Source organism: Gossypium hirsutum, chromosome D05 (genome assembly GCF_007990345.1).
Source record: "Gossypium hirsutum isolate 1008001.06 chromosome D05, Gossypium_hirsutum_v2.1, whole genome shotgun sequence".
Taxonomy (NCBI): domain Eukaryota; kingdom Viridiplantae; phylum Streptophyta; class Magnoliopsida; order Malvales; family Malvaceae; genus Gossypium; species Gossypium hirsutum.
This window is the reverse complement of record NC_053441.1, coordinates 16,465,491-16,488,892: the sequence shown is the minus strand read 5'-3', so window position 1 is coordinate 16,488,892 and position 23,402 is coordinate 16,465,491. Positions and strand designations below refer to the sequence as shown.

General features: G+C 36.1%; 5 protein-coding genes and 1 pseudogene across 11 annotated transcripts; 4 read left to right on the top strand and 2 right to left on the bottom strand.

The window, feature by feature from the left end:
• Positions 1 to 1,223: 1,223 nt before the first annotated feature.
• LOC107905542 (NEP1-interacting protein-like 1) lies at positions 1,224 to 4,166 on the bottom strand. Of its 4 annotated transcripts, none has more exons than XM_041094032.1 (4): positions 3,914 to 4,166; positions 2,085 to 2,263; positions 1,735 to 1,881; positions 1,224 to 1,624 (listed from the first exon to the last, which is right to left on the bottom strand). In XM_041094032.1, the coding sequence occupies exons 1-4, from the start codon at positions 4,164 to 4,166 to the stop codon at positions 1,559 to 1,561; spliced, it is 645 nt and encodes a 214-aa protein (XP_040949966.1). In that variant the 3' UTR covers positions 1,224 to 1,558. The 4 variants fall into 4 exon arrangements, 3 of the variants coding, with proteins under 3 accessions (XP_040949966.1, XP_016687697.1, XP_016687696.1); XM_016832208.2 differs by lacking the exon at positions 3,914 to 4,166 and adding an exon at positions 2,376 to 2,693 and having other exon boundaries at positions 1,226 to 1,624; positions 2,085 to 2,260; XR_005913982.1 differs by lacking the exon at positions 3,914 to 4,166 and adding an exon at positions 2,376 to 2,692 and having other exon boundaries at positions 1,227 to 1,624; positions 1,994 to 2,263.
• Positions 4,167 to 4,260: 94 nt separating this feature from the next.
• On the top strand, positions 4,261 to 8,249 carry LOC107905544 (calcium-dependent protein kinase 29). 2 transcript variants are annotated; one of them, XM_016832211.2, is made up of 8 exons: positions 4,261 to 5,137; positions 6,228 to 6,371; positions 6,582 to 6,734; positions 6,898 to 7,013; positions 7,186 to 7,356; positions 7,452 to 7,579; positions 7,660 to 7,759; positions 7,841 to 8,249. In XM_016832211.2, the coding sequence occupies exons 1-8, from the start codon at positions 4,468 to 4,470 to the stop codon at positions 7,910 to 7,912; spliced, it is 1,554 nt and encodes a 517-aa protein (XP_016687700.2). In that variant the 5' UTR covers positions 4,261 to 4,467; the 3' UTR covers positions 7,913 to 8,249. The 2 variants fall into 2 exon arrangements, with proteins under 2 accessions (XP_016687700.2, XP_016687701.2); XM_016832212.2 differs by lacking the exon at positions 7,186 to 7,356.
• On the top strand, positions 8,030 to 11,278 carry LOC107905545 (RNA pseudouridine synthase 2, chloroplastic). Of its 2 annotated transcripts, none has more exons than XM_016832213.2 (8): positions 8,030 to 9,169; positions 9,237 to 9,380; positions 9,478 to 9,711; positions 9,798 to 10,000; positions 10,086 to 10,164; positions 10,316 to 10,491; positions 10,589 to 10,691; positions 10,908 to 11,278. In XM_016832213.2, the coding sequence occupies exons 1-8, from the start codon at positions 8,828 to 8,830 to the stop codon at positions 10,923 to 10,925; spliced, it is 1,299 nt and encodes a 432-aa protein (XP_016687702.1). In that variant the 5' UTR covers positions 8,030 to 8,827; the 3' UTR covers positions 10,926 to 11,278. The 2 variants fall into 2 exon arrangements, with proteins under 2 accessions (XP_016687702.1, XP_016687703.1); XM_016832214.2 differs by having other exon boundaries at positions 8,115 to 9,169; positions 9,592 to 9,711.
• A 34-nt stretch (positions 11,279 to 11,312) lies between these two features.
• LOC107905546 (probable prolyl 4-hydroxylase 3) lies at positions 11,313 to 14,774 on the bottom strand. 2 transcript variants are annotated; one of them, XM_016832215.2, is made up of 8 exons: positions 14,392 to 14,774; positions 14,230 to 14,314; positions 13,672 to 13,769; positions 13,326 to 13,423; positions 12,864 to 12,993; positions 12,528 to 12,715; positions 12,211 to 12,298; positions 11,313 to 11,583 (listed from the first exon to the last, which is right to left on the bottom strand). In XM_016832215.2, exons 1-7 carry the CDS (start codon positions 14,580 to 14,582, stop codon positions 12,225 to 12,227), a joined length of 864 nt encoding a protein of 287 aa, XP_016687704.1. In that variant the 5' UTR covers positions 14,583 to 14,774; the 3' UTR covers positions 11,313 to 11,583; positions 12,211 to 12,224. The 2 variants fall into 2 exon arrangements, with proteins under 2 accessions (XP_016687704.1, XP_040949965.1); XM_041094031.1 differs by lacking the exon at positions 11,313 to 11,583 and having other exon boundaries at positions 12,210 to 12,298; positions 14,392 to 14,738.
• Positions 14,775 to 16,035: 1,261 nt separating this feature from the next.
• LOC107905547 (pentatricopeptide repeat-containing protein At1g20300, mitochondrial-like) lies at positions 16,036 to 18,010 on the top strand (annotated as a pseudogene).
• A 1,412-nt stretch (positions 18,011 to 19,422) lies between these two features.
• On the top strand, positions 19,423 to 20,651 carry LOC107905549 (uncharacterized protein At1g76070). Its single transcript, XM_016832219.2, has one exon. It carries the CDS (start codon positions 19,701 to 19,703, stop codon positions 20,448 to 20,450), a length of 750 nt encoding a protein of 249 aa, XP_016687708.1. The 5' UTR covers positions 19,423 to 19,700; the 3' UTR covers positions 20,451 to 20,651.
• Positions 20,652 to 23,402: the final 2,751 nt, after the last annotated feature.

Genomic DNA, 23,402 nt, shown 5'->3' with positions numbered 1-23,402 from the left:
AAAAAAACAAGGGAATGGAAATCATGGTATTGATGAGCTCATCAATCATGGTATATATATTATTGATACATGGAAATTATTGAAATAACTTGAATGTTGAATTTGTGCATGTTAGGGGAATAATGCATTGAATGATATATATAAGTTAAATTGGTCAACGTTAGCTCATTAATGTTTTAATTTTGATTGGTTTCAAAAATATGAATGCTACATAAAATCAAAAGTCTGATGATTAACTTGTGAACTCTAGTAATGCTCCGTAACCCTATTCTGGTGACGAATTTAGGTTAGGGGTGTTATAGTGAGCTAGTAAATTGTTTCATGGTTCTTGCTGTTTTTGTTCACTGTTCTTCCTTTGCTCAAAAACCCAATAATCTGTAAACCAGATATATACACATCCTACACCAGATCTTACTGGTTATGTATCGACAGGTGACTGAAACAATATTCATCGTTGTTCTAATAATGGGCGTGGTTTTAGAATCTTTCGTAGCATATGCACAGCATTATATTCTTTGTTATACTGTTCTATTTCACTGACTTTGCTTCCTGCTCCATCTACTGTCAACAGTACTTACTTTTTATCAAATTCAGAAAGCATAATGCAATAGTGTTTAAATATTGTCAATAATGTTGAATTGATATGAACTCAAGTATCTGAATTGAGCTCTAAGTTTCAAAAGGAACTGTGCATAAGTTTGAACAGTATGTGTAACTATTGATCTTATCTTTATATATTTATTTTCTGAACAGATATACCCACCAATTAATGTACTCCCTTCACTTTCTCGATTACTTATTATCATTCCATCTTGTATGAGAAAAATTGCCTGCTTGTTAACAAGTAGTCACATGAAGTAGAAGATTATGCTGAGGGGATGACTGGTAGAGATCATGCTGATGTGTTTATTTGAACTCTACATAGGTTTCTTTCTAGATACAGTTCCATTCAACTCTCAATCAAGTTCATGCTTTGTGATTCTTTTAGTTATGAGTAATTTTTTTTTCCCTTGAGAACCCAAGTAGCTTTCCCAAGAACATATTTTTGGGTCGTTATTATTGTAATTCAAACCGGCTGCTAAAAGTAAAGTGGTCGGGATTATAGCCCGTCTTTTCCTCGTGAGTTCGCTGGTCAGCACTTTCCAGCATGGTTTGCAATCTCTTATTTTTGTCAACATTGGCAGACACTCATTTATTTACGTGGAAATTTCTTTGGAATTAGTTGTGAATGACATTGCTGATGGATGGGATTGAGAACCAAGACCAAGCTGTCTTGAAGTTAATACTACACGGTTCGTTTATTATGTAAACAATACCAAAAAAAGGTAAGATTCTAAAATAAACGTAGGAACATGTGCATACAACAAAAAGTTCAAGAGGAAAAAGAACTATACTAATGAGGAGCTACTCTTATCCAAAAATCTAAATTCCTAGTATAATTATGGTGTCATTCTTGAGTCTCGTTTGATTGGAATGAAGGAAACTAATGCCATTTTGAGCTTCGAAATTTCCTCCTGCATAAAGGGCAAGATTTATGTTGCATTAACCACTGTTTAATTCAGGAGGTATGAAACATATGGTGACACTGTGGCAAGCTATGGGCTATTTCTCCAGGTGTAAAGTCCTGGAAACAATGAATGATGAATGACGTTTAGTTCCTACACTCAAAAGAAATTTGCAGGAACAAATTGGATAATCACATAGTAGTAAACAACAAAGAGAAGAGAAAAAAACCTCAAGGCAAATCGAACAAGAGATTCTGTTCCTGAATGAATCCCACACGTTTTGTTCCGTGATTCTCGTCTTCGGAATTTTCGCCATTGAATCCTTTGACAATTCATTCCTGATGACTTCGTTGAATGTGGAGTAAAATACACTTACCTAACAAAAAACCAAATACATATTCAAGCATTAAAGTTAAAATGTCCGGTCATTGTTGTTGGATCAATTTCCCACTTTAAACAGCGTTCACAAGAGAAAAAAAAAAAGGAACCTCTGTATGAAATGATTTTGAGACACGGATTTCACGTGGTCCAAATGCGTTGTGTATTGGCAGACCAGGCCGGAGAACGTAAGAATCTTACCGGTTGTAGGAGATACGTCGTCGATATATCATCGGAACGGCAAATTCTGAGTGAAATTTTGAAGAGATTGATGGAGAAAAAGCTGCCCTTTATGGCTCCAACCATGGCTCCATGAAGACAACCCATCTTTGTTTTCGCCCCAACAAAAGCTCCAGTCAGGGCTCCTAATGTTGCTCCTACTAAACATAAAAAACCCCAAATTCTCATCAGTAATGGAATTCAAGCGAAGATCACTTCACAGTAAAAAGAGGGGTTCTTTGTTTAATTTTGTAAAACAAATTAAGAACTAACCCACTGCAAATAAAAAGATGAAGATTGCATAGGACAGTTTAGTAACAAGTGCTGAAGCTGCTGAGCAGCACAGTCCCCTTGTCTCTTCAACGGGTAAATTACGTGACATGACAAAAGGAGGAGAAAAGCAGATGCAAAGATCCATTGGAAGAATAATATAAGGGTCTTAAGAAGGAAATTTGAGAATGGAAATGGTGTCTAAACAACAGAACATGCAAGGAAGGCACCCCATTTGGAAAGTGGCCGAATTTCACTCTCTGATTTTGTTGTTTGTATTGGCAGGAACAGGTATTGGTTTTAACTCAATATACTGTGAAGTGAAGACCGAAGACATTGTAGTTATTGGTCAAAGTCGTGGTCTATAATCTCAAAGCTCAAATTAAACAAAAACAAAATGATGATTGCAGCTTCGAGGTTTTCTCCCTCCATTCATTTATTTTTTTAAGTTGAAAATTAAAAGTAGAATTTAAGCTAATTGAAATAAATTTGAATTTGTGTTTACAATAAATTCGTGTAAGCGATGAACAAGTAAAATAACAAAAAATTGAAAAACCGATAAAAATGATATTCCATTAATAAGAGACAGAAGTAGAAGACAGAGAAAAACACGCAAAATTCTCTCTTAATTGTGTTATTGGTTGTATTTAGGTTTAACTCATAAACAATTCCTGTGATTCTAAGGTCTCGATACCCACTTACGTTGAATACACTTTAGATACTAATTAATGCAATATATTATTAAATGCTTAGGGTTTAATTAAAAAATAATCTCAAAATTGTTGTCTAAGGAATCAGTTGTATATTTTTATACCTCGTTATCGAGATGAAGATTTTCTTCTTGTCGTGACGACAGCTTCTCGTTGCGACGCCATATCTTCTCTAATTGCAATGTCATTATTTGTTTTGACTTAAAATACGAGTCATGCTCGATAATTTAAATAAAAATTATATTTAAAGAAGTTGAGGAGGAGAACAAAATTTGAGTAGAGTATATGCATAGAGGTAATCAAAATTCTCAAAATCTCATTTAACTGACTCTCCAATTATTAAGTATTTGTTAATGTTTATTATATTTGAAAGTTATCATCTTAACTTATAATCATAAATATTTAAAATAAAAATTATTCTAAACTAGAAAAATAACAGTAAACAGTGCATCAGTCAATTTTGAAGTTGACCTAACCACTTGTTTAATCCGTAAAAGAAAAAAAAAGAATATCTATTTGGTTTATGAACATATTGATACCCAAGAAATTGGAGATTGGCAGTCCATCATTAATTTATTGAAAGTATTGAGGGTTTAAGAAATCAACAAATCATACATAATTTTCACTACCAATTTAACTAGCTCTAGTTAAGCCCAGCGCTAACAGGGTTACGTCTCTTTTAAAATAATCTCTCTTTTTTTAATTTGTGATAATAAAATTATATTTTAATCCCTAAAAATAATAGAAAAATTAATTTAACTTTTTTAAAATTTTTAAAATAATAACATTACATTTTTATTATCCTACACAGTTTAATTTTGAGGTACCTACTGTTTTGTTCGCCGGCTTTTCCGAAATGGGTCTCCACGGTTTCTTTGGGCTTTGGCCTATGGATGGGATTTCTTACAAATTGAAAATGAGGCGATGGAATCAGATGAAACAAAAAAGGCGAAGATATTAAAACGCGTAAGATTGCTTGGTTTAACAACCCATGTAAGCTCCGAAGCGAAACACCAAGCATATCCTTTTCCTCTTCCTCTGCCTCTTCCATTTTTATTTGTTTCCTCTCTCTTTCACCGCACATCCAAGCAAAGCAAAGCAAAGCAAAGCACAGTACAGCACAACACAGTTTGTGGTGACCGGTGAGTGTCGAAAAGGAAAAAAAAAAAAGAAAAAGAAGGAAAAAGAAAAGTTCAAAGGAATGATACTCGAGACCATCAAGGAGGCAAAAGCAAAGCACCTAACTAATAAAGCAACAGCGTGTAACCAAAACTAGTTTGTTTGCTGGGTGCCTATTTCAGCAAATCATAGCCATCCATTCTGACAAAAAAAAAGCCATTTACTTTTTTTCTCCAACTCGTCTGTTTTCTTCACTGTCGTCATCTATGGGAATCTGCCAATCTCTCTGCCGTTGCTTCAGCAAATCTCATGAAATCCCAGTGTCGTCCTCTTCTGATTCTCCTCCTCGTCCGTACCAACCGTTGACAGTATCAACCTCGGGAGGCCAAAACCCTTCTTTCCCTAAAGCTCCTTCATCTTCCCAGGCTGGAACCATTTTGCTCAAACCTTACGTTGACATCACCTCTCTTTATGATCTTCGCAAAGAGTTGGGGAGAGGTCAATTTGGCATCACTTATCTTTGTATTGAAAAGGCTACGAAACGAGAATACGCCTGCAAGTCCATTTCCAGGCGTAAACTAACCACTGACAAGGACGTTGATGATGTTAGGAGAGAGATTTCGATACTGCAGCATCTAACCGGGCAGCCAAATATTGTGGAGTTCAAAGGTGCTTATGAAGATGCCTGGAATCTGCATTTGGTGATGGAGTTGTGCTCAGGTGGCGAGCTTTTTGATAGGATCACAGCCAAAAGGAGTTATTCAGAACGTCAAGCGTCTTCCATTTGTAGGCAGATTATGAATGTGGTGCATGCCTGTCATTTTATGGGGGTTATGCATAGGGACTTGAAACCTGAGAACTTCTTGATGGTTAGCAAGGATGAGGATTCTCAAATAAAGGCCACTGATTTTGGACTCTCTGTCTTCATTGAGGAAGGTTGGGTTCTATCACTTTGTTACTACTCCATTTCTCTTTTATTTATTATGCTTTTGCTCCTAAAATTCAAGCTTTCTCCATTGAATCTTGGATGATATGTGTTCTCGATCCTTTTGCAATCAAACATGAAATGATCAAGCTTAATCAAAGTCTCAACTGTTTTCAAATTATGTTGTGAATTTTCATTTTTTTTATAAGTGTTTTTAATAGTTTTGCATAGTAAATAAAAAGCTAGAAGCGATTGGAGCTGGAAGCGGGCTCTGCACGTTTTGCTTTCTAGATATAATCATGGGGTCAACCAGACCAAGTCAATGAAGAAAGGGACCGGTCAACCAAGTCAATGATCATTTATTCATTTTTTGGTAAATAGTGAGTTCATACGGCAGAGCAAAAAATAAGGCTAATTAGAAACAGAAACACGTGGTAGGTTGCATCATGATTCATGACTAAACCAGGTGCTTCCCTGTTATATTAACGTCCAAAAGACTATATATATTGCTATGACAGTGAAAGCACTAATTAATCTATATATCAAATTTGGTATATATATATATACGCACTCATGAGGCAATTTCTATCCAATAGTGGTTCAATGATTCATACTGTCTGTGATATCATATCAATTCTTGGTGACACCTATGCAGCACTGTTCCTCTTTGATACTTACAAACCAACTAACATGATTTTACTTATTCAGCAGCATGGTTGACAGATTTTCTCAGTAAATAAGGGATTACTACTCTATTTTAGTTCATCTGTAAATCAGATAATGTGATTATGGTTGTTAAGTAGCCGGTTAAGCTAAAAATGTAGTTTCATATTTCTGGATAAACTGGTGGTTATTGCCATTGAACTATCAAAATTGATACAATTAGTATTAAATTTCATAATGAAAAAGAAATAGATGATGGACTAATTGGTGACATCATATGTGTATGTGTTAACCTCTTTGCTCAACTTCACCTTTCTTAATTACTTCTTATGAGTGATATGAGCGAATGATGGATGAAAAAGGTATTGCTACTTGTTTATGTATTAGGTTTTCCAAGTAATCAACTACAAAGCACCTGAATGCTAATTACTTTTTCAGGTAGAATGTATAAGGACCTTGTTGGAAGTCCATATTATGTTGCACCAGAGGTTTTACAGCGGAAATATGGCAAAGAAATAGATGTGTGGAGTGCTGGAGTCATCTTATACATTCTTCTTAGTGGAGTGCCTCCATTTTGGGGTGGTATGGGATCTTTTCTTTTTTGATGATTTCTTCATTAGTCAAAGAGAGACTCAAACTTGTCTGGCTACTTGTTCTCTCAGGCTATCACTTGGTTTGTCTATCACTTTAATATCCTGAGAGAGATTTAAGTAACTTAAACTGCATTTGGTTTGTCTATGGCTTGCTTTTGGTTCTGATATCTTTTCATCTGTTAATGGATACTTGTTGCAGAGACCGAGAAAGAAATCTTTAAAGCAGTTTCAGAAGGTAACCTTGACTTAAAAAGTCAGCCATGGCCAACTATATCTGAAGGTGCAAAGGACCTCATCAGAAAGATGCTAGCTAGGGATCCTAAGAAACGGATTACAGCTGCTCAAGCCCTAGGTAAAGATATATATATCTGAAAATTTTACTAGGCAAATTTCTAGAAAAAAAGAAACAAAAGAATCGGATTGACAACATTAGATGTTGCATTCATCCTTAATGCAGAACATAGTTTGATAATGAGTGAGCCATTATTGTTTTCCATTTTGTGTATTTGAATCAGAACATCCATGGATGAAGGAGGGTGGTGAGGCATCAGATAAACCTATTGATAGTGCTGTTCTTAGCAGGTTGAAGCAGTTCAGAGTAATGAACAAGCTTAAAAAACTTGCCTTGAAGGTATGACCTAATGGTTCTGGTTTTTCACAAATGTGAAACTTGCATATTCAAGAGGTATCAAAGTATGTTTCTCGGATAACCATATCAAATGTACATAACATAATGTAGGGCTGTTATATCTGTTCTTTAATTTTCCCTCCAGCTAATACCTTGAAATTTTGATTGCTGGAAGGTGATAGCAGAAAACCTATCATCAGAAGAAGAGAAGAAGGGCTTACAGCAGATGTTCAACAACATTGACACGGATGGAAGTGGTACAATAACACTTGAAGAACTCAGGGATGGATTAGCTCGATTAGGATCTAAGCTAACTGAACCAGAAATAAAGCAGCTTATGGATGCTGTAAGAGTTTCCTTTTTTTTATTGGTTTACATAATGAAACAAAGCTTGAGATGCAAACAATTGCCAACTTCTGAATGTCTAAATTTTATTACCAGGCTGATGTTGACAAGAGTGGAACCATTGATTACATTGAATTTGTCACAGCTACAATGCATCGACATAGGCTCGACAGGGAAGATAACATACGCAAGGCTTTCAACTTCTTCGACAAGGATAGCAATGGGTTAGTGTATTCCACCACTCTTCCTATGACATCTTTGCTTGTTTGACTTTAGTATAATTTTTCCCCCCGCTTTCATTCAGGTTTATCACGAGAGATGAATTAAGACAAGCTATGACTCAGTATGGGATGGGGGATGAGGCTACAATAGATGAAGTCATTGAGGATGTTGATACTGATAAGGTAAAATCTATTTGTTCTAATCCTTCATAAATTTCTTCCTTTCCCAATGGTATCGGATGAATGAGTGTATATATGATATAGGATGGGAGAATCAATTATGAGGAATTTGTAGCCATGATGAAAAGGGGAACTCAAGATGGGGATGGGATGTGACAGATGAGAAAGTAACATTGCTGCTGCCACTGCATGTTCCATGAAAAGCTAAAAAGGGGCTTCACCAAATTTAGATCATCTTGTTGGCTACTTCTGGGCTCTTTCTCTTTCCATCTTCAAACACCAATTACGACATGATGATCATCATTCCGGATCCATGTAGTTTTTAGCTTTTGTTTTGTATGTAAATAGAAATGGCATCTCAAATTTCTCAACAAAAGTGGGGGGAAAGGTAAATAAAAGAAAAAGAGTGTGTTTCTCTCTCCCCCAAATCATTTACTCTGTAATAATATTATTTTTCATATGGAGAACCGTGGGTTTCTGAGTTCAGAGATCATATCTATTTTTATTTGAAAACTTTCATACTTGAGAAGAGACAGTTACAGCAGAAGGAGCGGACCATAAGAAGACCTAATCCAAGCAAAAAGAAGAAAAATAGCACAGGAGCAATAAGAAACCAGAAAACAGGGGGCCAACAGAAGCTGAAGCTCATCTCAATCATGGTGAAGAGGAAAACATGAGCCGCGAGGGGACAAGCCAAACAGCAACATGAAAACGGATTCGAAGTCAGCCGCCAAAGCTTCAATCGTGAGAATAAGAAGGAAGATAACAGCCAAGGCATTCAACCATTCCTGCATGGAAGAGAGTGTTATATACTTTCCCCTACCCAAGTGTTGCTTATGAATTATACAATAAAACTAGCAGAGTTTTGTTAATTAAATATTTGCTTGCACTTGCCTTTGATTCAGACTTGACTCTAGTCTCCCATGCAAGAATGGAGGCTGTTTTTTTTATTATGATGATTGTATTGTTTTTATAAAGATAAGGTGGGTCTGGGTGTTCTATTGCCTCTATTTTACTCTCAAAACAGCTTGTTAAACCGGTTCTTAATTTGGGTTGGAGCAGGGAGTCGGAATGGTACCGCTCTACACTTGTTGCCCGTTTCCTTCATCTAAAGCCCTTCAAATCTCCCCTTCTTTCCTCCTCCTCTCCTCTCGAAACCCTAAATTTCTTCCCTTTACGATCTCAAGAATCCTTAGGGCCACCTCCATTTCCACTTCTGCCACCAAACATGAAGAACCGATTAGAACCAGCTATGCCGGTGTTCAACTTGAAGAAACCGTGGATGAGACCAAGCAAGGAAAGCTTCGGCTCGATTCCTGGATCTCCTCTCGAATTCAAGGCATCAGCAGAGCTCGTGTGCAGTCCAGTATAAAATCAGGCCTTGTAAAGGTCAATGGCCGCGTCGTCGACAAGGTAACTCATTTTTACCTTTACTATTACATTTGGACAATTCTGAGTAACTTTTTAAGTTTCAAATTAGGTCTCGCATAGCCTGAGAGCTGGAGATAAGGTTGATTGTGTAATTTCTGATCTGCAACCATTGAAAGCCGAACCTGAAGATATTCCATTGGATATAGTTTTCGAGGACGACCATGTTCTTGTCGTTAATAAACCTTCCCACATGGTAATTTAATTTGACCTTTAAAAGAAAATTTATTGCAAGTTCACTTTCGGCTGTAAAAGTCTGACATTTGCCAATGGCACTGCTTTATTTGGTTGAGGTTGTTCATCCAGCACCTGGAAATGCTAATGGGACATTAGTAAATGGAATTCTCCACCATTGTAGTTTACCCACAGTAGCATCGTCTGAAAAGGAAGTCCTTTTTGACACACAGGATATGTCTGATGATGAACAAGATATTTTCCATGGCGCCAGTGCAGGAGCAGCTTCTGTTCGGCCAGGGATTGTACATAGATTGGATAAAGGCACCAGTGGATTGCTTGTTGTTGCAAAGGTTAGTCCTTTTTGTTTTTTTCTCTTGGCTACTGCAAGTTGCATAAATTAAGGAACTAGCTTCAGATTATTGTTGGTGTATGGCAGGATGAATATTCCCATGCCCATTTGTCGGAACAGTTTAAGCAACACACTATCCAGAGGGTCTACATTAGTCTTACTTGTGGAGTGCCTTCAGCTTCTTCTGGGCGTGTGGACATTCCGATTGGCCGTGATTCAAATAACCGCATTCGGATGGTTGCTGTACCAGGGTTAAGTCATCATGGTCAGGCTCGTCATGCTGCTAGTAGGTGATTTATAGTACTCCATTACATCATTTTATCTTGATGGTTCTATAAATAATGGAGAAAGATGAGCGTGGTTCCCTTTTACCAGATATAAAGTAATTGAAGTGCTCGCTGGTGGTGGTTCTGCACTGGTTCAATGGAGACTGGAAACTGGGCGTACTCATCAGGTATTGGATCAGCTCACAATTTGCGAAATTCATATAGAAAGTATCAACCTTCATATGCATATAGCCCCATGAACATATACAGTTACAGTTTTGTTGTTCATAGATATCAGATCTCGTTCATAATCTGTTTCTTTGTATGCTTGTGAAGTAGATTCGTGCACATGCAAAGTACATGGGAATTCCTTTGTTGGGTGATGAGGTGTATGGCGGGACAAAGAACATGGCCTTGTCACTGCTTCGTCCTAGGACCCCCCCGTACTATAATGATGAACTTTCACGGCTGGTTTCTAGATTGGAGAGGCCATACCTTCATGCTTTAGTCCTTGGGTTAGAAGATAAAACCTAACATATTGTATTTGCTTCTGTTTCAATCATAAACATCAGAAAGTGATATCAGTTTTTGCTTCTGCCTATTCTTTTGTAGTTTTGAACATCCCCACTCAGGCGAGAAGATGCGGTTTTCATGCCCACCCCCTCCAGATTTTGGTGAAATATTGAATCATCTTCGTAAAATTGGCATAGAGAAGGTAAAGTTTCTGATTGAGATGCCAGCTACTCGTATCATTGGACTTATATTTTCTGCATGATGTATTATGGTAATGATAGGCATGCTCAATGTGGTAGAGTTGCACATTTATGTTAGATGGCAAAGTTCTCTCATGAAAGCAATGTTCTGTTAACCAGCAAGCATTTTGTGACTAAATGCATCATAACATAACCTAAACATGTTTGCTCGCTTGCAGCCTATCTCTAAGGAATGATCAGATTTAATTGCGGCATACAAATGCTAGTCATCTATGGGCAGACTCAGGTCAAGGGGGGCTCTTCCAATTAAAAAGAAGAAACCGACACTTGCCTTATCATACATCACCAAGAACATTAAGGCTACAACATTCTTTTTTGGTTTCATCCTTTCCCATGAGCCGAATTCCAAGGGCACTTGCATTTGTTGAATTTTGAAAGGCTAAAGTCATTACCTGTAATTTATCAAATTTATCTGAAAATAGGTCAAGTTTAGTTTATCCGTCTTGTCTGTGTTATGAGTTATGAACCACATTTTAATTGTTAAACATGGGATGAAAATATGAAATAGCAGGGCACTTATATTTTCTCAGTAAGACCATCCAATTCTAAATAGCGACAAGGAATTAAAAGTTACTACATTTCTATTCATTACTTTACAATCGGCTGTTTGTGCATTCACCTTCTACCAACGTTCCTATCTTCTAACGAATGTATGAATTGTATTTCTCACTAGTGAAAATGGCCGATAGTTTCCAACGGCGTTTAAGAAAAAAAAATGAGAACAAGTACTTCCCAACCTAACAAAGATACAAATGCCCCCATCACATAGGGGTTGCATCACTCAATACTTTCTCAGCACCGTACGATTATGACATACTGATGTACCCTGTTATCCTGTCAATGAAAAAACAGCATATGTATCAAATTACTAAGAAACCAAATCAACCACCAAAGATCTTATTTACTTAGACACTATAACTACTAAAATAAATTAGAACATTAATCCTTAAAACCAGCTCACTACCAAAAACCAACAAAGCTAAACCCACGATGATTCTGCATTTTATATTTTTGCATGCCATAATTTCATTTAACCCTCAATGACCTCGAAAAGAAAGAAAACTTGGGTTGACCCTTAGCTCGTACAAAGTATTAATATCCCAGGATTCACAAATCATCAAACAAGCTAGCTAACTGGTTCAGCTAAAAAAACTAATCTAAACAATGTCTGAAATGATCCTCGACTCTTGGCATATACAGGGTACTAGTGCTCAAGCTTGATATATCACTGAAGAAGCTAGCTACCTAGCTCAGCAAATGAACTTTGCTATAGGTGGTTTGAAGGACCTCGTACGTTTATAATCTCTTTTTTCTTTTTCAAAGTGGTTCGTGGATTTTAGAGAGGGAAACAAGAAAAGGATAGCTCATGGTGTGCACTTAAAAGTCAACAAAAGGCTGAACACAGTCAACTACCACAGTGGCTTCTTGGTGCAACAAACTACAATAGGTGCAGACAAGTACCTCTATATAGCAGTTTACAACTTGTATTCTTCAACATGCAGCCACTTCGTTGAGGACCATTTGTTCCCCGAAATCACAGGGCATCCACCTGGCATCAGCCACAAGACAGTTAAAATCATCTGTCCTTTAAGCAGTAGAAAACTAAGAGTTGCTATATGATAAAATGAAAAATAGTCTCTGAACATGCGTCAATCATTTATGGTAAGAGCTCAATTTTTTTCCTATGGGAACTGTAAAACTGCTGAATCATTCTTGAATTGCAATTAAAGATAAAAGCCAAAAAAAAAAAAGAGTAGGAAAAATAATTTATTGCAGACCGTGCAAACTTGAAGAATCTAGTGTGGCATCAGGCCTCATGCTCCAGAACAGCAATGCATCTCCCATCTTAGGTTTCACAGCAAGACCCTTTTTACCACATTCTGACAATTCATTCCACCAAGGCACAGCACTAACATTTCCCTTGGCTGCTGGAAATATTGTCTCACCCCCTTCTTCAACATCTGACCTGCATGAGTAGCAGAAAGTAAGGTAAGAGATACCAAATCCTTTTATTTTTCAAATATAGAAAGATGAAATGAGGAAAGTAGTACTCTGAAACTAGATTGGCTATAGAATACATCATAGACATGTACAGATAAAATTATAGAACTTACAAATACATAAGCACAGTAGCCATCCGCTGGCCTCCATTTTTAGTGTTGATCTCATCAAGGAAGTAATCAAAGTGTGCATCATATTTCTGTTCAACTTCATAGTGGAGAACTTGAAGACCTTCTCCATTCTCTGTGCATCACAAAGTTAGCTTCAATTTGTACAAGGAAAAATGCAATAAACCAAAAGTAAATTGATACACTATCAATTTAACTCCAAAATGAAATAAAAAGATAACAAATTTTGGAAAGATCTAATCTGGACATCAATAGCTGTAAATAATAAATGTGCTAGAGAAAAACGGTACAAGTATTCCATATGCACATGATCACTACTCAGGTTTAACTAAGACTCATAACTAGAGAGTTTTCAAAGAGAATTTTTGCACAAAAAAGAAGGGTTCAATTACAGATTTCAAAGTAAAATACTTATGCAAGGTTTCACTTGGTCTTAGAATCTCATACCTACAGGTATGAAAGTGTAGTCGGCTATCCTTTTTTCTATGTCCATGATGATTTTATCTTGCCCTCTTCTCAGAAACATACCCGAACTTGTACGCACCCTGTGAACAATACCAGTCAAATGTGATAGATGTAGGATAAGGTTCAGAGTTCAAACACATAATTGGTCTTCATACAAAACAGGGCCTCCTTAAATAAGATTTAGCATAATAAATTACAGAAAGAAAAGCATAAGCAGGAGAAATGAAGTTCAATATCTTCATTATCCCCAAAAAAATATGTTCAGTACCTTAAATCATATCTTAGCATTTATAACTACAAGAAGAGGTGGGGGGTAGAAGATGCAAACCTGCTATCTTTACTTTGCCCTGTTTTGCTATCAACAACAGTGGACTTCTTCATGTAAGGTTTAGCAAGATTTATCAGGTATTCACATTCTTCCCTGGACTGTTGGAGTGAGTAAGAAGTGAAAATCAAGATAACAACCCGAAAAAGAAAAAAGAAAGTAATGAAACATAATACTATCATCACATTCATAATCATTTATTTTTACTACTACTCTTATTATTAACTAAAAACTAAGAGGAAAACCTCAAATCCAACATACACCACCAGGTGATCATGGAAACAAGCTGAGCCCACTACTCAGAATCATACCGATTCAGTAATAAGAAAAGGGATGTACAAAGTTCATATATGTTATTTGACACATCGACTACATTGTTAATTCACATTCATGACATTACTTTCGAGTGCAGACATATACAATGAGAGAGATCAGATTGGCAATTTCAAATTATTTATACCAACCAAAAGATCTCAAGGACGCAAGGAACCTTGATGCATGTGTAACAGTAATTCATAAATAAAGATTATAAACAAAGATAAGAGTAGAATAGAAACGAACCAAGAAATTATGATAAAGGAAAGCTCTAGGCTCCCATGAAAGGACTTCAGTCCACTGCTCCCCTCTTTTCCCCAAGCCTTTTCCTCTGCATGAAAACCAATATCAGAAAACACCATCAAAAGAGATCAAAGCTTAGAAATAAAAGCATCAAGACCCAGTTACCTTTCGGAAGCCATGCGTCTATAGGAAGTAAGATCATTGGGCGGAGAATCATCGCCGTTAATGGGAAGAGAGAAAATCCCTAGTCCTAAAAGCATCAATAAAACTACCGTTAACATAAACAACATCGATAATACAAGCGTTACTGTCGACAATTTCTTCGCTTGCAATCGAGAATGTCTCAATTTCGCCATTCTTGAATTAAAAAAGAAAAAAAAAGAAATGAACTCAAAACCTAAGGATGGATAGAAGAAAATCACCCCTAGTTCCGGGTAAAACAAATATCAGAAAATGTTGAGAAATTTTCTTTTGGAACCATTAGAGGACTGACTGGCCGACGCCCCCGTTTAAGAATAGCATTTAAGACGTTGTCGCTGTGTTTACGTCTGGGCTGGTTCTATGGTTGTAGGTAGAGTTGTACTGGGCCAGGCCGGGTTGAGGCCCTAACAAATTTTTAGACCCGGACGTCCAAAAAATGGGTCTAGTTTTTTGCTCAAGTCCGATCTAGATAAAAATGATAAAATCTCGGGTTTGGCCCAGCCGTATTAACTTTTTTATATATAAAAAATTAAAAATATAATTCATCCAAAACATTAAAATAAATATTTTCCAACAAATTGAAAATAATTCTTTAAAAAAATACTTAAACAACACTAAAATTAATGCAACTTAATAAGTAAATGCCTCTAAAATAATAACAGAACTAACAAGAAAACAAAAGTTAAATATCCAAACAATAGACGATTGAGTATTGGCTCAATTGGCATGAGCAATTTTGCCAATGTAGGAGATGTGAGTTTGAGTGCGTTGAAATGCATTATTCTCCTATTTATAGATTGTGGAGGGGATATGATTAATTCTATGCATTGTGTTAAAAAAAACAGATATGATCTTAATTTATATTAAAGATTGTTATGAAAAAATAGAAACAACAGATTTTTTTTTTCTTGCAAAGTCAAGCCAAGTTCAGGCCTAAAAAATCTTACTTAAGCTTAACTCGTTCTTTTTTTAAATGGACTTTAATTTTTTGTTCAAGCCATTATTCATACATATATTTTGCTCAACCCTATTACTTTTCGAGTGTATCTTCAAATCAGGCTGGATGGATTGGCCATGGAAGTATAGTTGTAGGCATACACGAGTTTGGGCACTAAAAGTAATAATTCTAGTTTATTTTTCATTTTTTTTGTCAATTTCTTTTTAAATTTAAATTCAACATATTGATAACACGTGTTTTGTAATATATTTTGTATAAATGGCATGTAATGCTTACAAACAATTTAACTTTTTGGAGTGAAATGAAGATAGATGATTACGTCCCAATAACTTTGGTTCAAACATTTGGCGGATGAAGATCCACAAAATATAGAAAATCTTTATACCAAAAAAAAAAAAACATTGAAATCCTAAATTAGATGGATTAGGCTTTTTACATAATAATTATTATTGATGATAAGCAGCAAATCATAATAATCTAATATTTTATGGATGATCGAATTGGAATAATAATCCACCTCAATCACCGGCCCAAAGAAGACCGTACGACATGGTTGGGCCAAAAAATCCATACACTAGAAAAGGCCCTGAATAGAGCCCATATACAATTCCAGCTTCCTCATTTATCAACTCTTAAAACCCTTCAAAAAGCTCGTTAATCTCTGAGCTGCTGCAGCTAGCACTCTGTAAACTCTCAATCTTATTTCTACCCTCATTTTTGAACCGCAAAAGGCAATTTCCATGGCTTTAACCAAGGCAAGGCAACGCTTTCCATCCTCTTTCTCTCATCCATTCTTCAAATTTTACTCTTCTTCAGTGTCAACCCCACCACAAGAAGTTGAAGGCGCCGTTGCTGAAACGACTGTAAAACCCCAACCCGCCGCACTTTCCCCCGAAGAAACCCAAGTCGCCGAACAATTCCGTTCCTTAATCAAAGAGCACCACCGCAAAAACCCCAACCCAGACCTGAACTCGACCCCTCCATCCCCTAACTTCACCATCCCTTCTCTCTCCCTCGACTTCTCCAATATCTCCACCGTCCATCCCGTCTCCCCTTCCCTCGTGCGCTACGTCATTGACAAGTGCAGTGGGGTTCGCCATGGCATACCTTTCCTCCAAACCCTGTCCTTCTTCAATTGGGCCGCCGCACGTCCCGACTTTGCTCACTCTCCCGACCCTTACAACGAAATGATCGACCATGCTGGAAAGTTGAGGCATTTTGGCTTGGCTTGGCATTTGATCGATCAGATGAAAGCCAAAAGCGTCGACATCTCACTCGAAACATTCGCCATACTAATACGGCGTTATGTGAAGGCCGGATTGGCTGCAGAGGCCGTGCACGCGTTTAATCGCATGGAGGATTACGGGTGCGTTCCCGATAAGGTTGCGTTTTCAGTTTTGATTAGTATTTTATGCAGAAAAAGAAGGGCTGATGAAGCCCAAACTTTTTTCGATAAATTGAAGGACAAATTTGAACCTGATGTGATTCTCTACACCAGCTTGCTTTACGGCTGGTGTCGAGCCCGTAATATCTCAGAGGCCGAAAGGGTATTCAGAGAAATGAAAATGGCAGGGATTAAGCCTAATGTGTATAGTTATACGATTGTGATTGATGCATTGTGTAGATGTGGCCAAATTACGCGTGCTTATGATGTTTTTGCGGAGATGGTTGATGTAGGTTGTGAGCCAAATTCCATTACTTTTAATAACTTGATGAGGGTTCATGTCAAGGCTGGTCGCACAGAGAAGGTCTTGCAGGTTTATAATCAGATGAAAAGACTCGGTTGCGCTGCAGATACGGTAACTTATAATTTTCTCATAGAGAGTCATTGTAGGGATGATAATCTTGATGAGGCTGTTAAAGTGCTTAATTCGATGCTTAAGAAAGGGTGTATCCCGAATTCGTCTACTTTCAATACTATATTTAAGTGTATTGAGAAGTTAAGGGATTTGAATGCCGCTCACCGAATGTACGCTAAGATGAAGGAGTATAAATGCATGCCTAATACTGTTACTTATAATGTTTTGATGCGAATGTTTGCCAGCGCCAAGTCTGCTGATATGGTTCTCAAGTTAAAAAGGAAATGGATGAGAATGAGGTTGAGCCTAATGTGAATACATATCGGATTTTGATCACAATGTATTGTGGGATGGGGCATTGGAACAATGCTTACAAGCTATTTAAAGAGATGATTGAGGAAAAATGCTTGAAACCAAGTATGCCTCTTTATGAAATGGTGCTGGAGCAGCTGAGAAAAGCTGAGCAGTTAAAGAAGCATGAGGAACTGGTAGAGAAGATGGTTGATAGGGGATTCGCAACACGTCCTTTGTAGAAGTAGCTTCTTGATGTTCCATCCATGAGGTAATTTTCCAATTTTTCATGCCATCAATCGATTAAAAGCTTCAAATCTCATCATTTTGTTGAGTATGGTCATAAGTTTGTAGAATGGAAAGTAAGAATGCATTGTTGTATCTTCACCCTTCGGTTTTTGACCAGTAGCATACTTAGTTCTCAGAGATCTTTTACTCATAAATCATCTCTTCTAAATTATCAAATCCACTTCAAATTTTGGTTACATGTATCTGTTAATGATATTTTGTTTATGGATAGTCTTTACCCCCTGAACATCACATCTAGAGAATTTCCTTTTGAGTACCTGTTTGTAATACTTTTGTGAAGAATCTCATAAATTTGCAGGTTAGTTTGGGTAGAGTTACCAGTTAAAAAAACCTAGTATTGATGGGAGTTAAGAATAAACTGAAATGATCGACAAATGACACCACAGCTGCATATCATATCTAGCATCTCAGTCAGACCTTTCTGTCTTATCAGGTTCCTTCTGCAAAATCCATTTCGTTTCAGGCAAAGCAAGTACACTTAGTGTTCGAAACACATTCATTAACTGATAAATTTGGTAAAAGAAGCAACAAAGCAGTGAATATGCATTTTTTTTTATTGAGTGATTCAACTAGTGTTTGGTGTAATGTACAATTTTGAATAGACGCATGTTAGAATCATTAAATCTTGGACACTTTTCACTTTGCTATAGGCCTACAATGGATGCCGGGTAATTGAGTTCAATCCATTACTTTCTTAGTTGGACATGAACCATAAGTTATGTTGCTTGGAAGTTGTTGAATTTAAATAATAGTGACAGTAATAAATAAAGAAAATGATATAAAAGTAGATTAAATCCGCCGAGGACCACATGGTTGAGAGATTTTAAACACAATCAGCACAGCCGTATGGAACTCCAGGGCAGGCAGGCAAGCACAACCCTATAATTCGTAAGATGGGAAATTCCAAAGTGAGTATCACAATATATTATGATTGACGGCCGTCCATGGGCACCAATCTAGTATTATTTTGTCATCAGTTTTACATTTCATATGTTATTTTTATTGATTTCGAAATATAAGGGAGGTCTCCTCAAGACGGTTTTTCCTATGTTAAGAGTTTATTTTCACTGCAAAACAACTACTTTGTTTCATGTATCTTAAGCCAAAGAAATTGGAAGGCAATGATCTTTGGATAAATAATTAGTTGTTTGACGTCAAGGTAAAAGCTCTGACTTCAATTCCATGAAAATCGCATTATTATATTACCAAGTACGTAGTTGACTTTTTTAAAAAAAAAATCAAGAATAACTTTCAATTTTGTGGGCTGTTTCAAATTATATTAACTTTGAGAGCTCATGATTACCTGTGCCCTAAACATAATACTCACTACCGTAATTAAATATTAACTTTTTCTTTTTACTATTAAACAAAAACAATTTTAATTCTCAAACTTATCCCATCAAACATGTTTCTACGTCAGGTATGGAACACAAATTCAAAGAGTTATAACTATTTATTCATAAGGACTTACCAAGCCTTCAAATTATTAAATATATCATAATTTTTAATGATAAATACGTAAAAAAAAAAGCACAATAATAGTATTGTGAATTGCATTGTATAACCCTGATGATAGATAAAAAATAGTCAAAAACCGACAAAGCTAAAGCCACAAGGCATGCCCAATGTATTTAAATCATTTTGCTTATTGGTGGGTAATTAATAAAATAATAACTGGAAACTTGGAATACAAATTAATTTTGTCTGCAAGTAGAAGGGAACTCTGCGTCACCATAGCAAGCTGTAATGTAAATGCATGGTTTGCGCAGTCTTAAATAGGCTTTGACCCAACCTTTCCCTATCTGATTCGGTCAAAATAAAAAGCCTCAAAGCACAGTGTTTCATTTCAACTCCTCATAAAAAAAGGAGTTTTTTGCCAAATTCTGCAAAAGTGGTTTTATTTTTTACATACGACAATGGAGAAACAAGCGAAACACAGAAACAAGATGTTGAAGTTTTTGCCGAAGGCAGCTTCATCGGTGAGTGTGAGCTTTCAAAACCACCCGTTCAGCCCAGTGAAGCATAAAGCCTTTGCAGGGAAAGGATTCTCTGGTCCTATCGTTTCGATGATTCCAGCTGAAGCTCGAAGGAAGTCCAAGAGTGAAAGTGAAGCCTTCGAGACTCAAGAACCAACTTCACCCAAAGTTTCCTGCATGGGACAGATCAAGCACAAGAAGTGTATCAAAAAAGGTAAGCGCGTTTCGCTTCCAAAAGTGCCGAAGCCCGTCGTCTCTGAATCCTCTTCTTCTGGAGAAGTAAAGAAGCATGGGTCCAAGTTAAAGCGGTTTTTCAGCATGGGAAAACCAGCAAAGAAATCTGATGCACCAGGTGTTAAGACAAAGTTGTGTGATAGGGCGCCTTCCTTGGGCCAAATGAGGCGGTTTGCAAGTGGGCGTGATGCTTTTGCCGGTTTCGATTGGACGACTCAGATTGCACCAGTGGAAGCTGATCGTAGGGGTTACTACTCTGACGATGATGATATTGGTGATGAGAGAAGAGATAGTGATTTTTTTGAAGAGGAAGAAGTGATCATTCCTTTCTCGGCACCAATCACGGTTGGTGGAGAGGTGCCTTTGCAGCCAAGGAAAGAAATTAACTTATGGAAAAGAAGAACCATGAATCCACCTAGACCCCTTCAATTGAATCCCATTGTCACCGCAAAGTAATTCCTCTTTTATATATATATGTATAAATTTTTTTGTTTTTTGTTTTTCTCTTTTCCCCTCTCTCTTCCTTCTTCTTTTCTTGTTTATTATATACAGAATACTGCAAATATAGAGTGACGAAACATTGAGAAGTCTGTAATATAATTGGCATTCCTTTGATTCCTGTGTACAGATAAATATAAAATGATTGCTTGAGCTTCACAGCCTCTTCATTTTTCCTTTTCATGGAGATTGCTGTTAATTACAAAATTGTCGCATCAAACAAGGGATAAAGATTAGCAAAAGAAAAAAAAAATATTTCTAGTAAAAAGAATCATTTTTTTAATCTAATAATAATTTTGTTTCCGTTTTGGAAGAAGGAAATGATCAACGCTTTTATCCTTAATACGTAATCCCTTTGAATAAGGCTAATTAATGAAAGCAGCGAGATCATGTCCACGTGATAATGTTTTCAACCATGACTGCCTGTAAAACTTGTTGTTTATGTATAAACAGCTGAAATAGGTAACCAGTTAACAGGTTGTACAAGTGAAATCTATCTCTTTCAAAAGAGTGGCCGCCTGCCAAAATGGAAAAATACTAAATAACCACAATCAGGAATGGAGTGGTTTAAAAGTCTAATCCGCAGCTCTATTATAGAAGATGGGTGGTCCAACTTTGAGCTGGGGTTTGGGTTTGTATTTCGACATGCCAACGCCACTGACAATGATGCTCCATCTTTCATCAACCTTAATTTTGGCACTTTATCTTTCTATGATGAGAAATTAAATGGACAGATACTAACAAATGATGTTAGATAATTAATTTAAAGCAAACTCTTGATTTCCCTTTTTGCTTTTCTTTTGTTTTTGGGATTTTTTAAAACTCTAGTCATCCTTTTAAAAATGTTTAATTTTTTAAAACTTGTGGTTTTACTTTAATCATGTTCAATTTTATTTATTGCCTTTTAGCTCATCGACTACATTGAATAGTGATAAATCTCAAAATTATATATAAAATTTGGTTCAATATGCAATTGTATACCTGAGTTCTGATTTTGTGCAATTTTATATATAAAATTTTGATTTGATCCAGTTCTCATAAATTATTAATATAATTATTGATATAACATCATTTTATGTTTATATATTGTATTTGTAAATAATTATATTTATCCAATATAAAAATAGATTGATGCATTTATTTCTTTAAATATGTATGATTAAATCAAAATTAAATTTTTAAGTATATATTTGAACTAACTACACCAAATTAAAGTTCATGTATATAATTACACATTAAATTAAAACTCATGTATAACTAAGTTTGCATTTTAATAATTTTATTAATGGGCCTATAAAACACAAAGGATTAATCACTGAACTTGTTTTAATAGATATCTTGAGAAACCAAAAAATAAAATAAAATTTAATATTAATTGTGAATTTATTTAATTTTATGTTGAATTGATTAAATACAATAAAGTTTGATTATTATTAATATTATGAATTAATTGTAAATTTTTATAAAATTAATTTTAAAGCTCAAATTAAATGCTAAAATATTTAACATTGTTATTTTCAATTAACAAAATATAATATCACATTTAAGAAAATACATTAAAAAAAATCAAACTAGAGTATCAAGTAATGCATTAAGCAAAGCACTCGATGTATTATCAGTTAACTGCTATATTTAAATCGAGACCAACTCTCTACTGCGGTGCTTTCTACCGAGAAAGAAAAAACAAGTTGGGTGGCCTAGAGATAGATAGAAGCCTTTTTTGTCTCCAAACATTGAAAAGTCAAAACCCTCCTATCTCTCACTCATAGTAAAACCACCAACAGCCGAAGAACAAATCTACTAAATTATTAAAGGAAGGGATAGGACGTCTTCAACTTAATCCTTAAAAGACAAAACCTTCATCTCTCTAATTAAATGCGACATAAAAGTAGAAGGCAGCAATATCTTCTTCTTCTTCTTCTTTTAATAAAGAGTAGCCTAGATACTACCATCCACACAATTTACATTAATAAGACTTGTTAAACCCTGCTAAGATAGTTTGGGCAGTGGAGTTTACGAGCAGGCTTTTGGACGACTTTTCGTAAGAATTTTTCGATATTATGTTTGATAAATGAATTCATTCATTAACTATCATATTAGGTCTCAACTATCATGTTTCGTATGAGATGACTTAGAGTACGTTATAGCTACATTTTACCTAAGTCAAAGATATCAGACTATTTACCCTTGACTCATCAATAACAACTCAACATGTGGCACCTTAGGACAAGGGATGACATGTAGATAAAGCCCAAGCCCTAAGGAAAAAACCAAGCAACTTACACCTCCTCTCTTCCCAACTTACTTCCAACATCAGCATCTCCTCCTCTCTTTTTACTCCAACTACCCTATCTGGCGGCTCTCCCTTCTATCCTAAACAGGGTGAACCACCCATGCACATTTACCACCTACTCTTCCTTGTATCAACAAGACTTAATGGTGGACTCTCAAACACCTTAAGATCGAAACCTAGTGCATTGGACCAACTTACCATGCAATTAGCAATTTTATTAGCTTTGCAATAGATGTGGCAAAGCCTAGACTCCCCACGACAATTGCATAGCTCCTTAATACTCCTTATTAGTAATGTTGTTTAAATCAAACTGGACTAATCGGTTGTACTGGGAATTGGTTGGGGTATGGTCTAAGGAGACGTAAAAAATTGGTTGACTCGCAAACCAATATTGATTAATTGAGCCAAGCTAAAATACCAATGCAATTGGTTTTTATAATTTTGAATTTTGAATTTTTTTTAATAATTTATTTGTGTTGGACCAGATGGACTGGTCAAATCAGAAACCAATTGTCTGACTTGTTCAATCACCAGTCTTATTTCGAAAACATTCCTTATTAGCGCACAATTGTAGATAGATTCTTCTTTGATATTATGAACATGTGAATTACTAACAT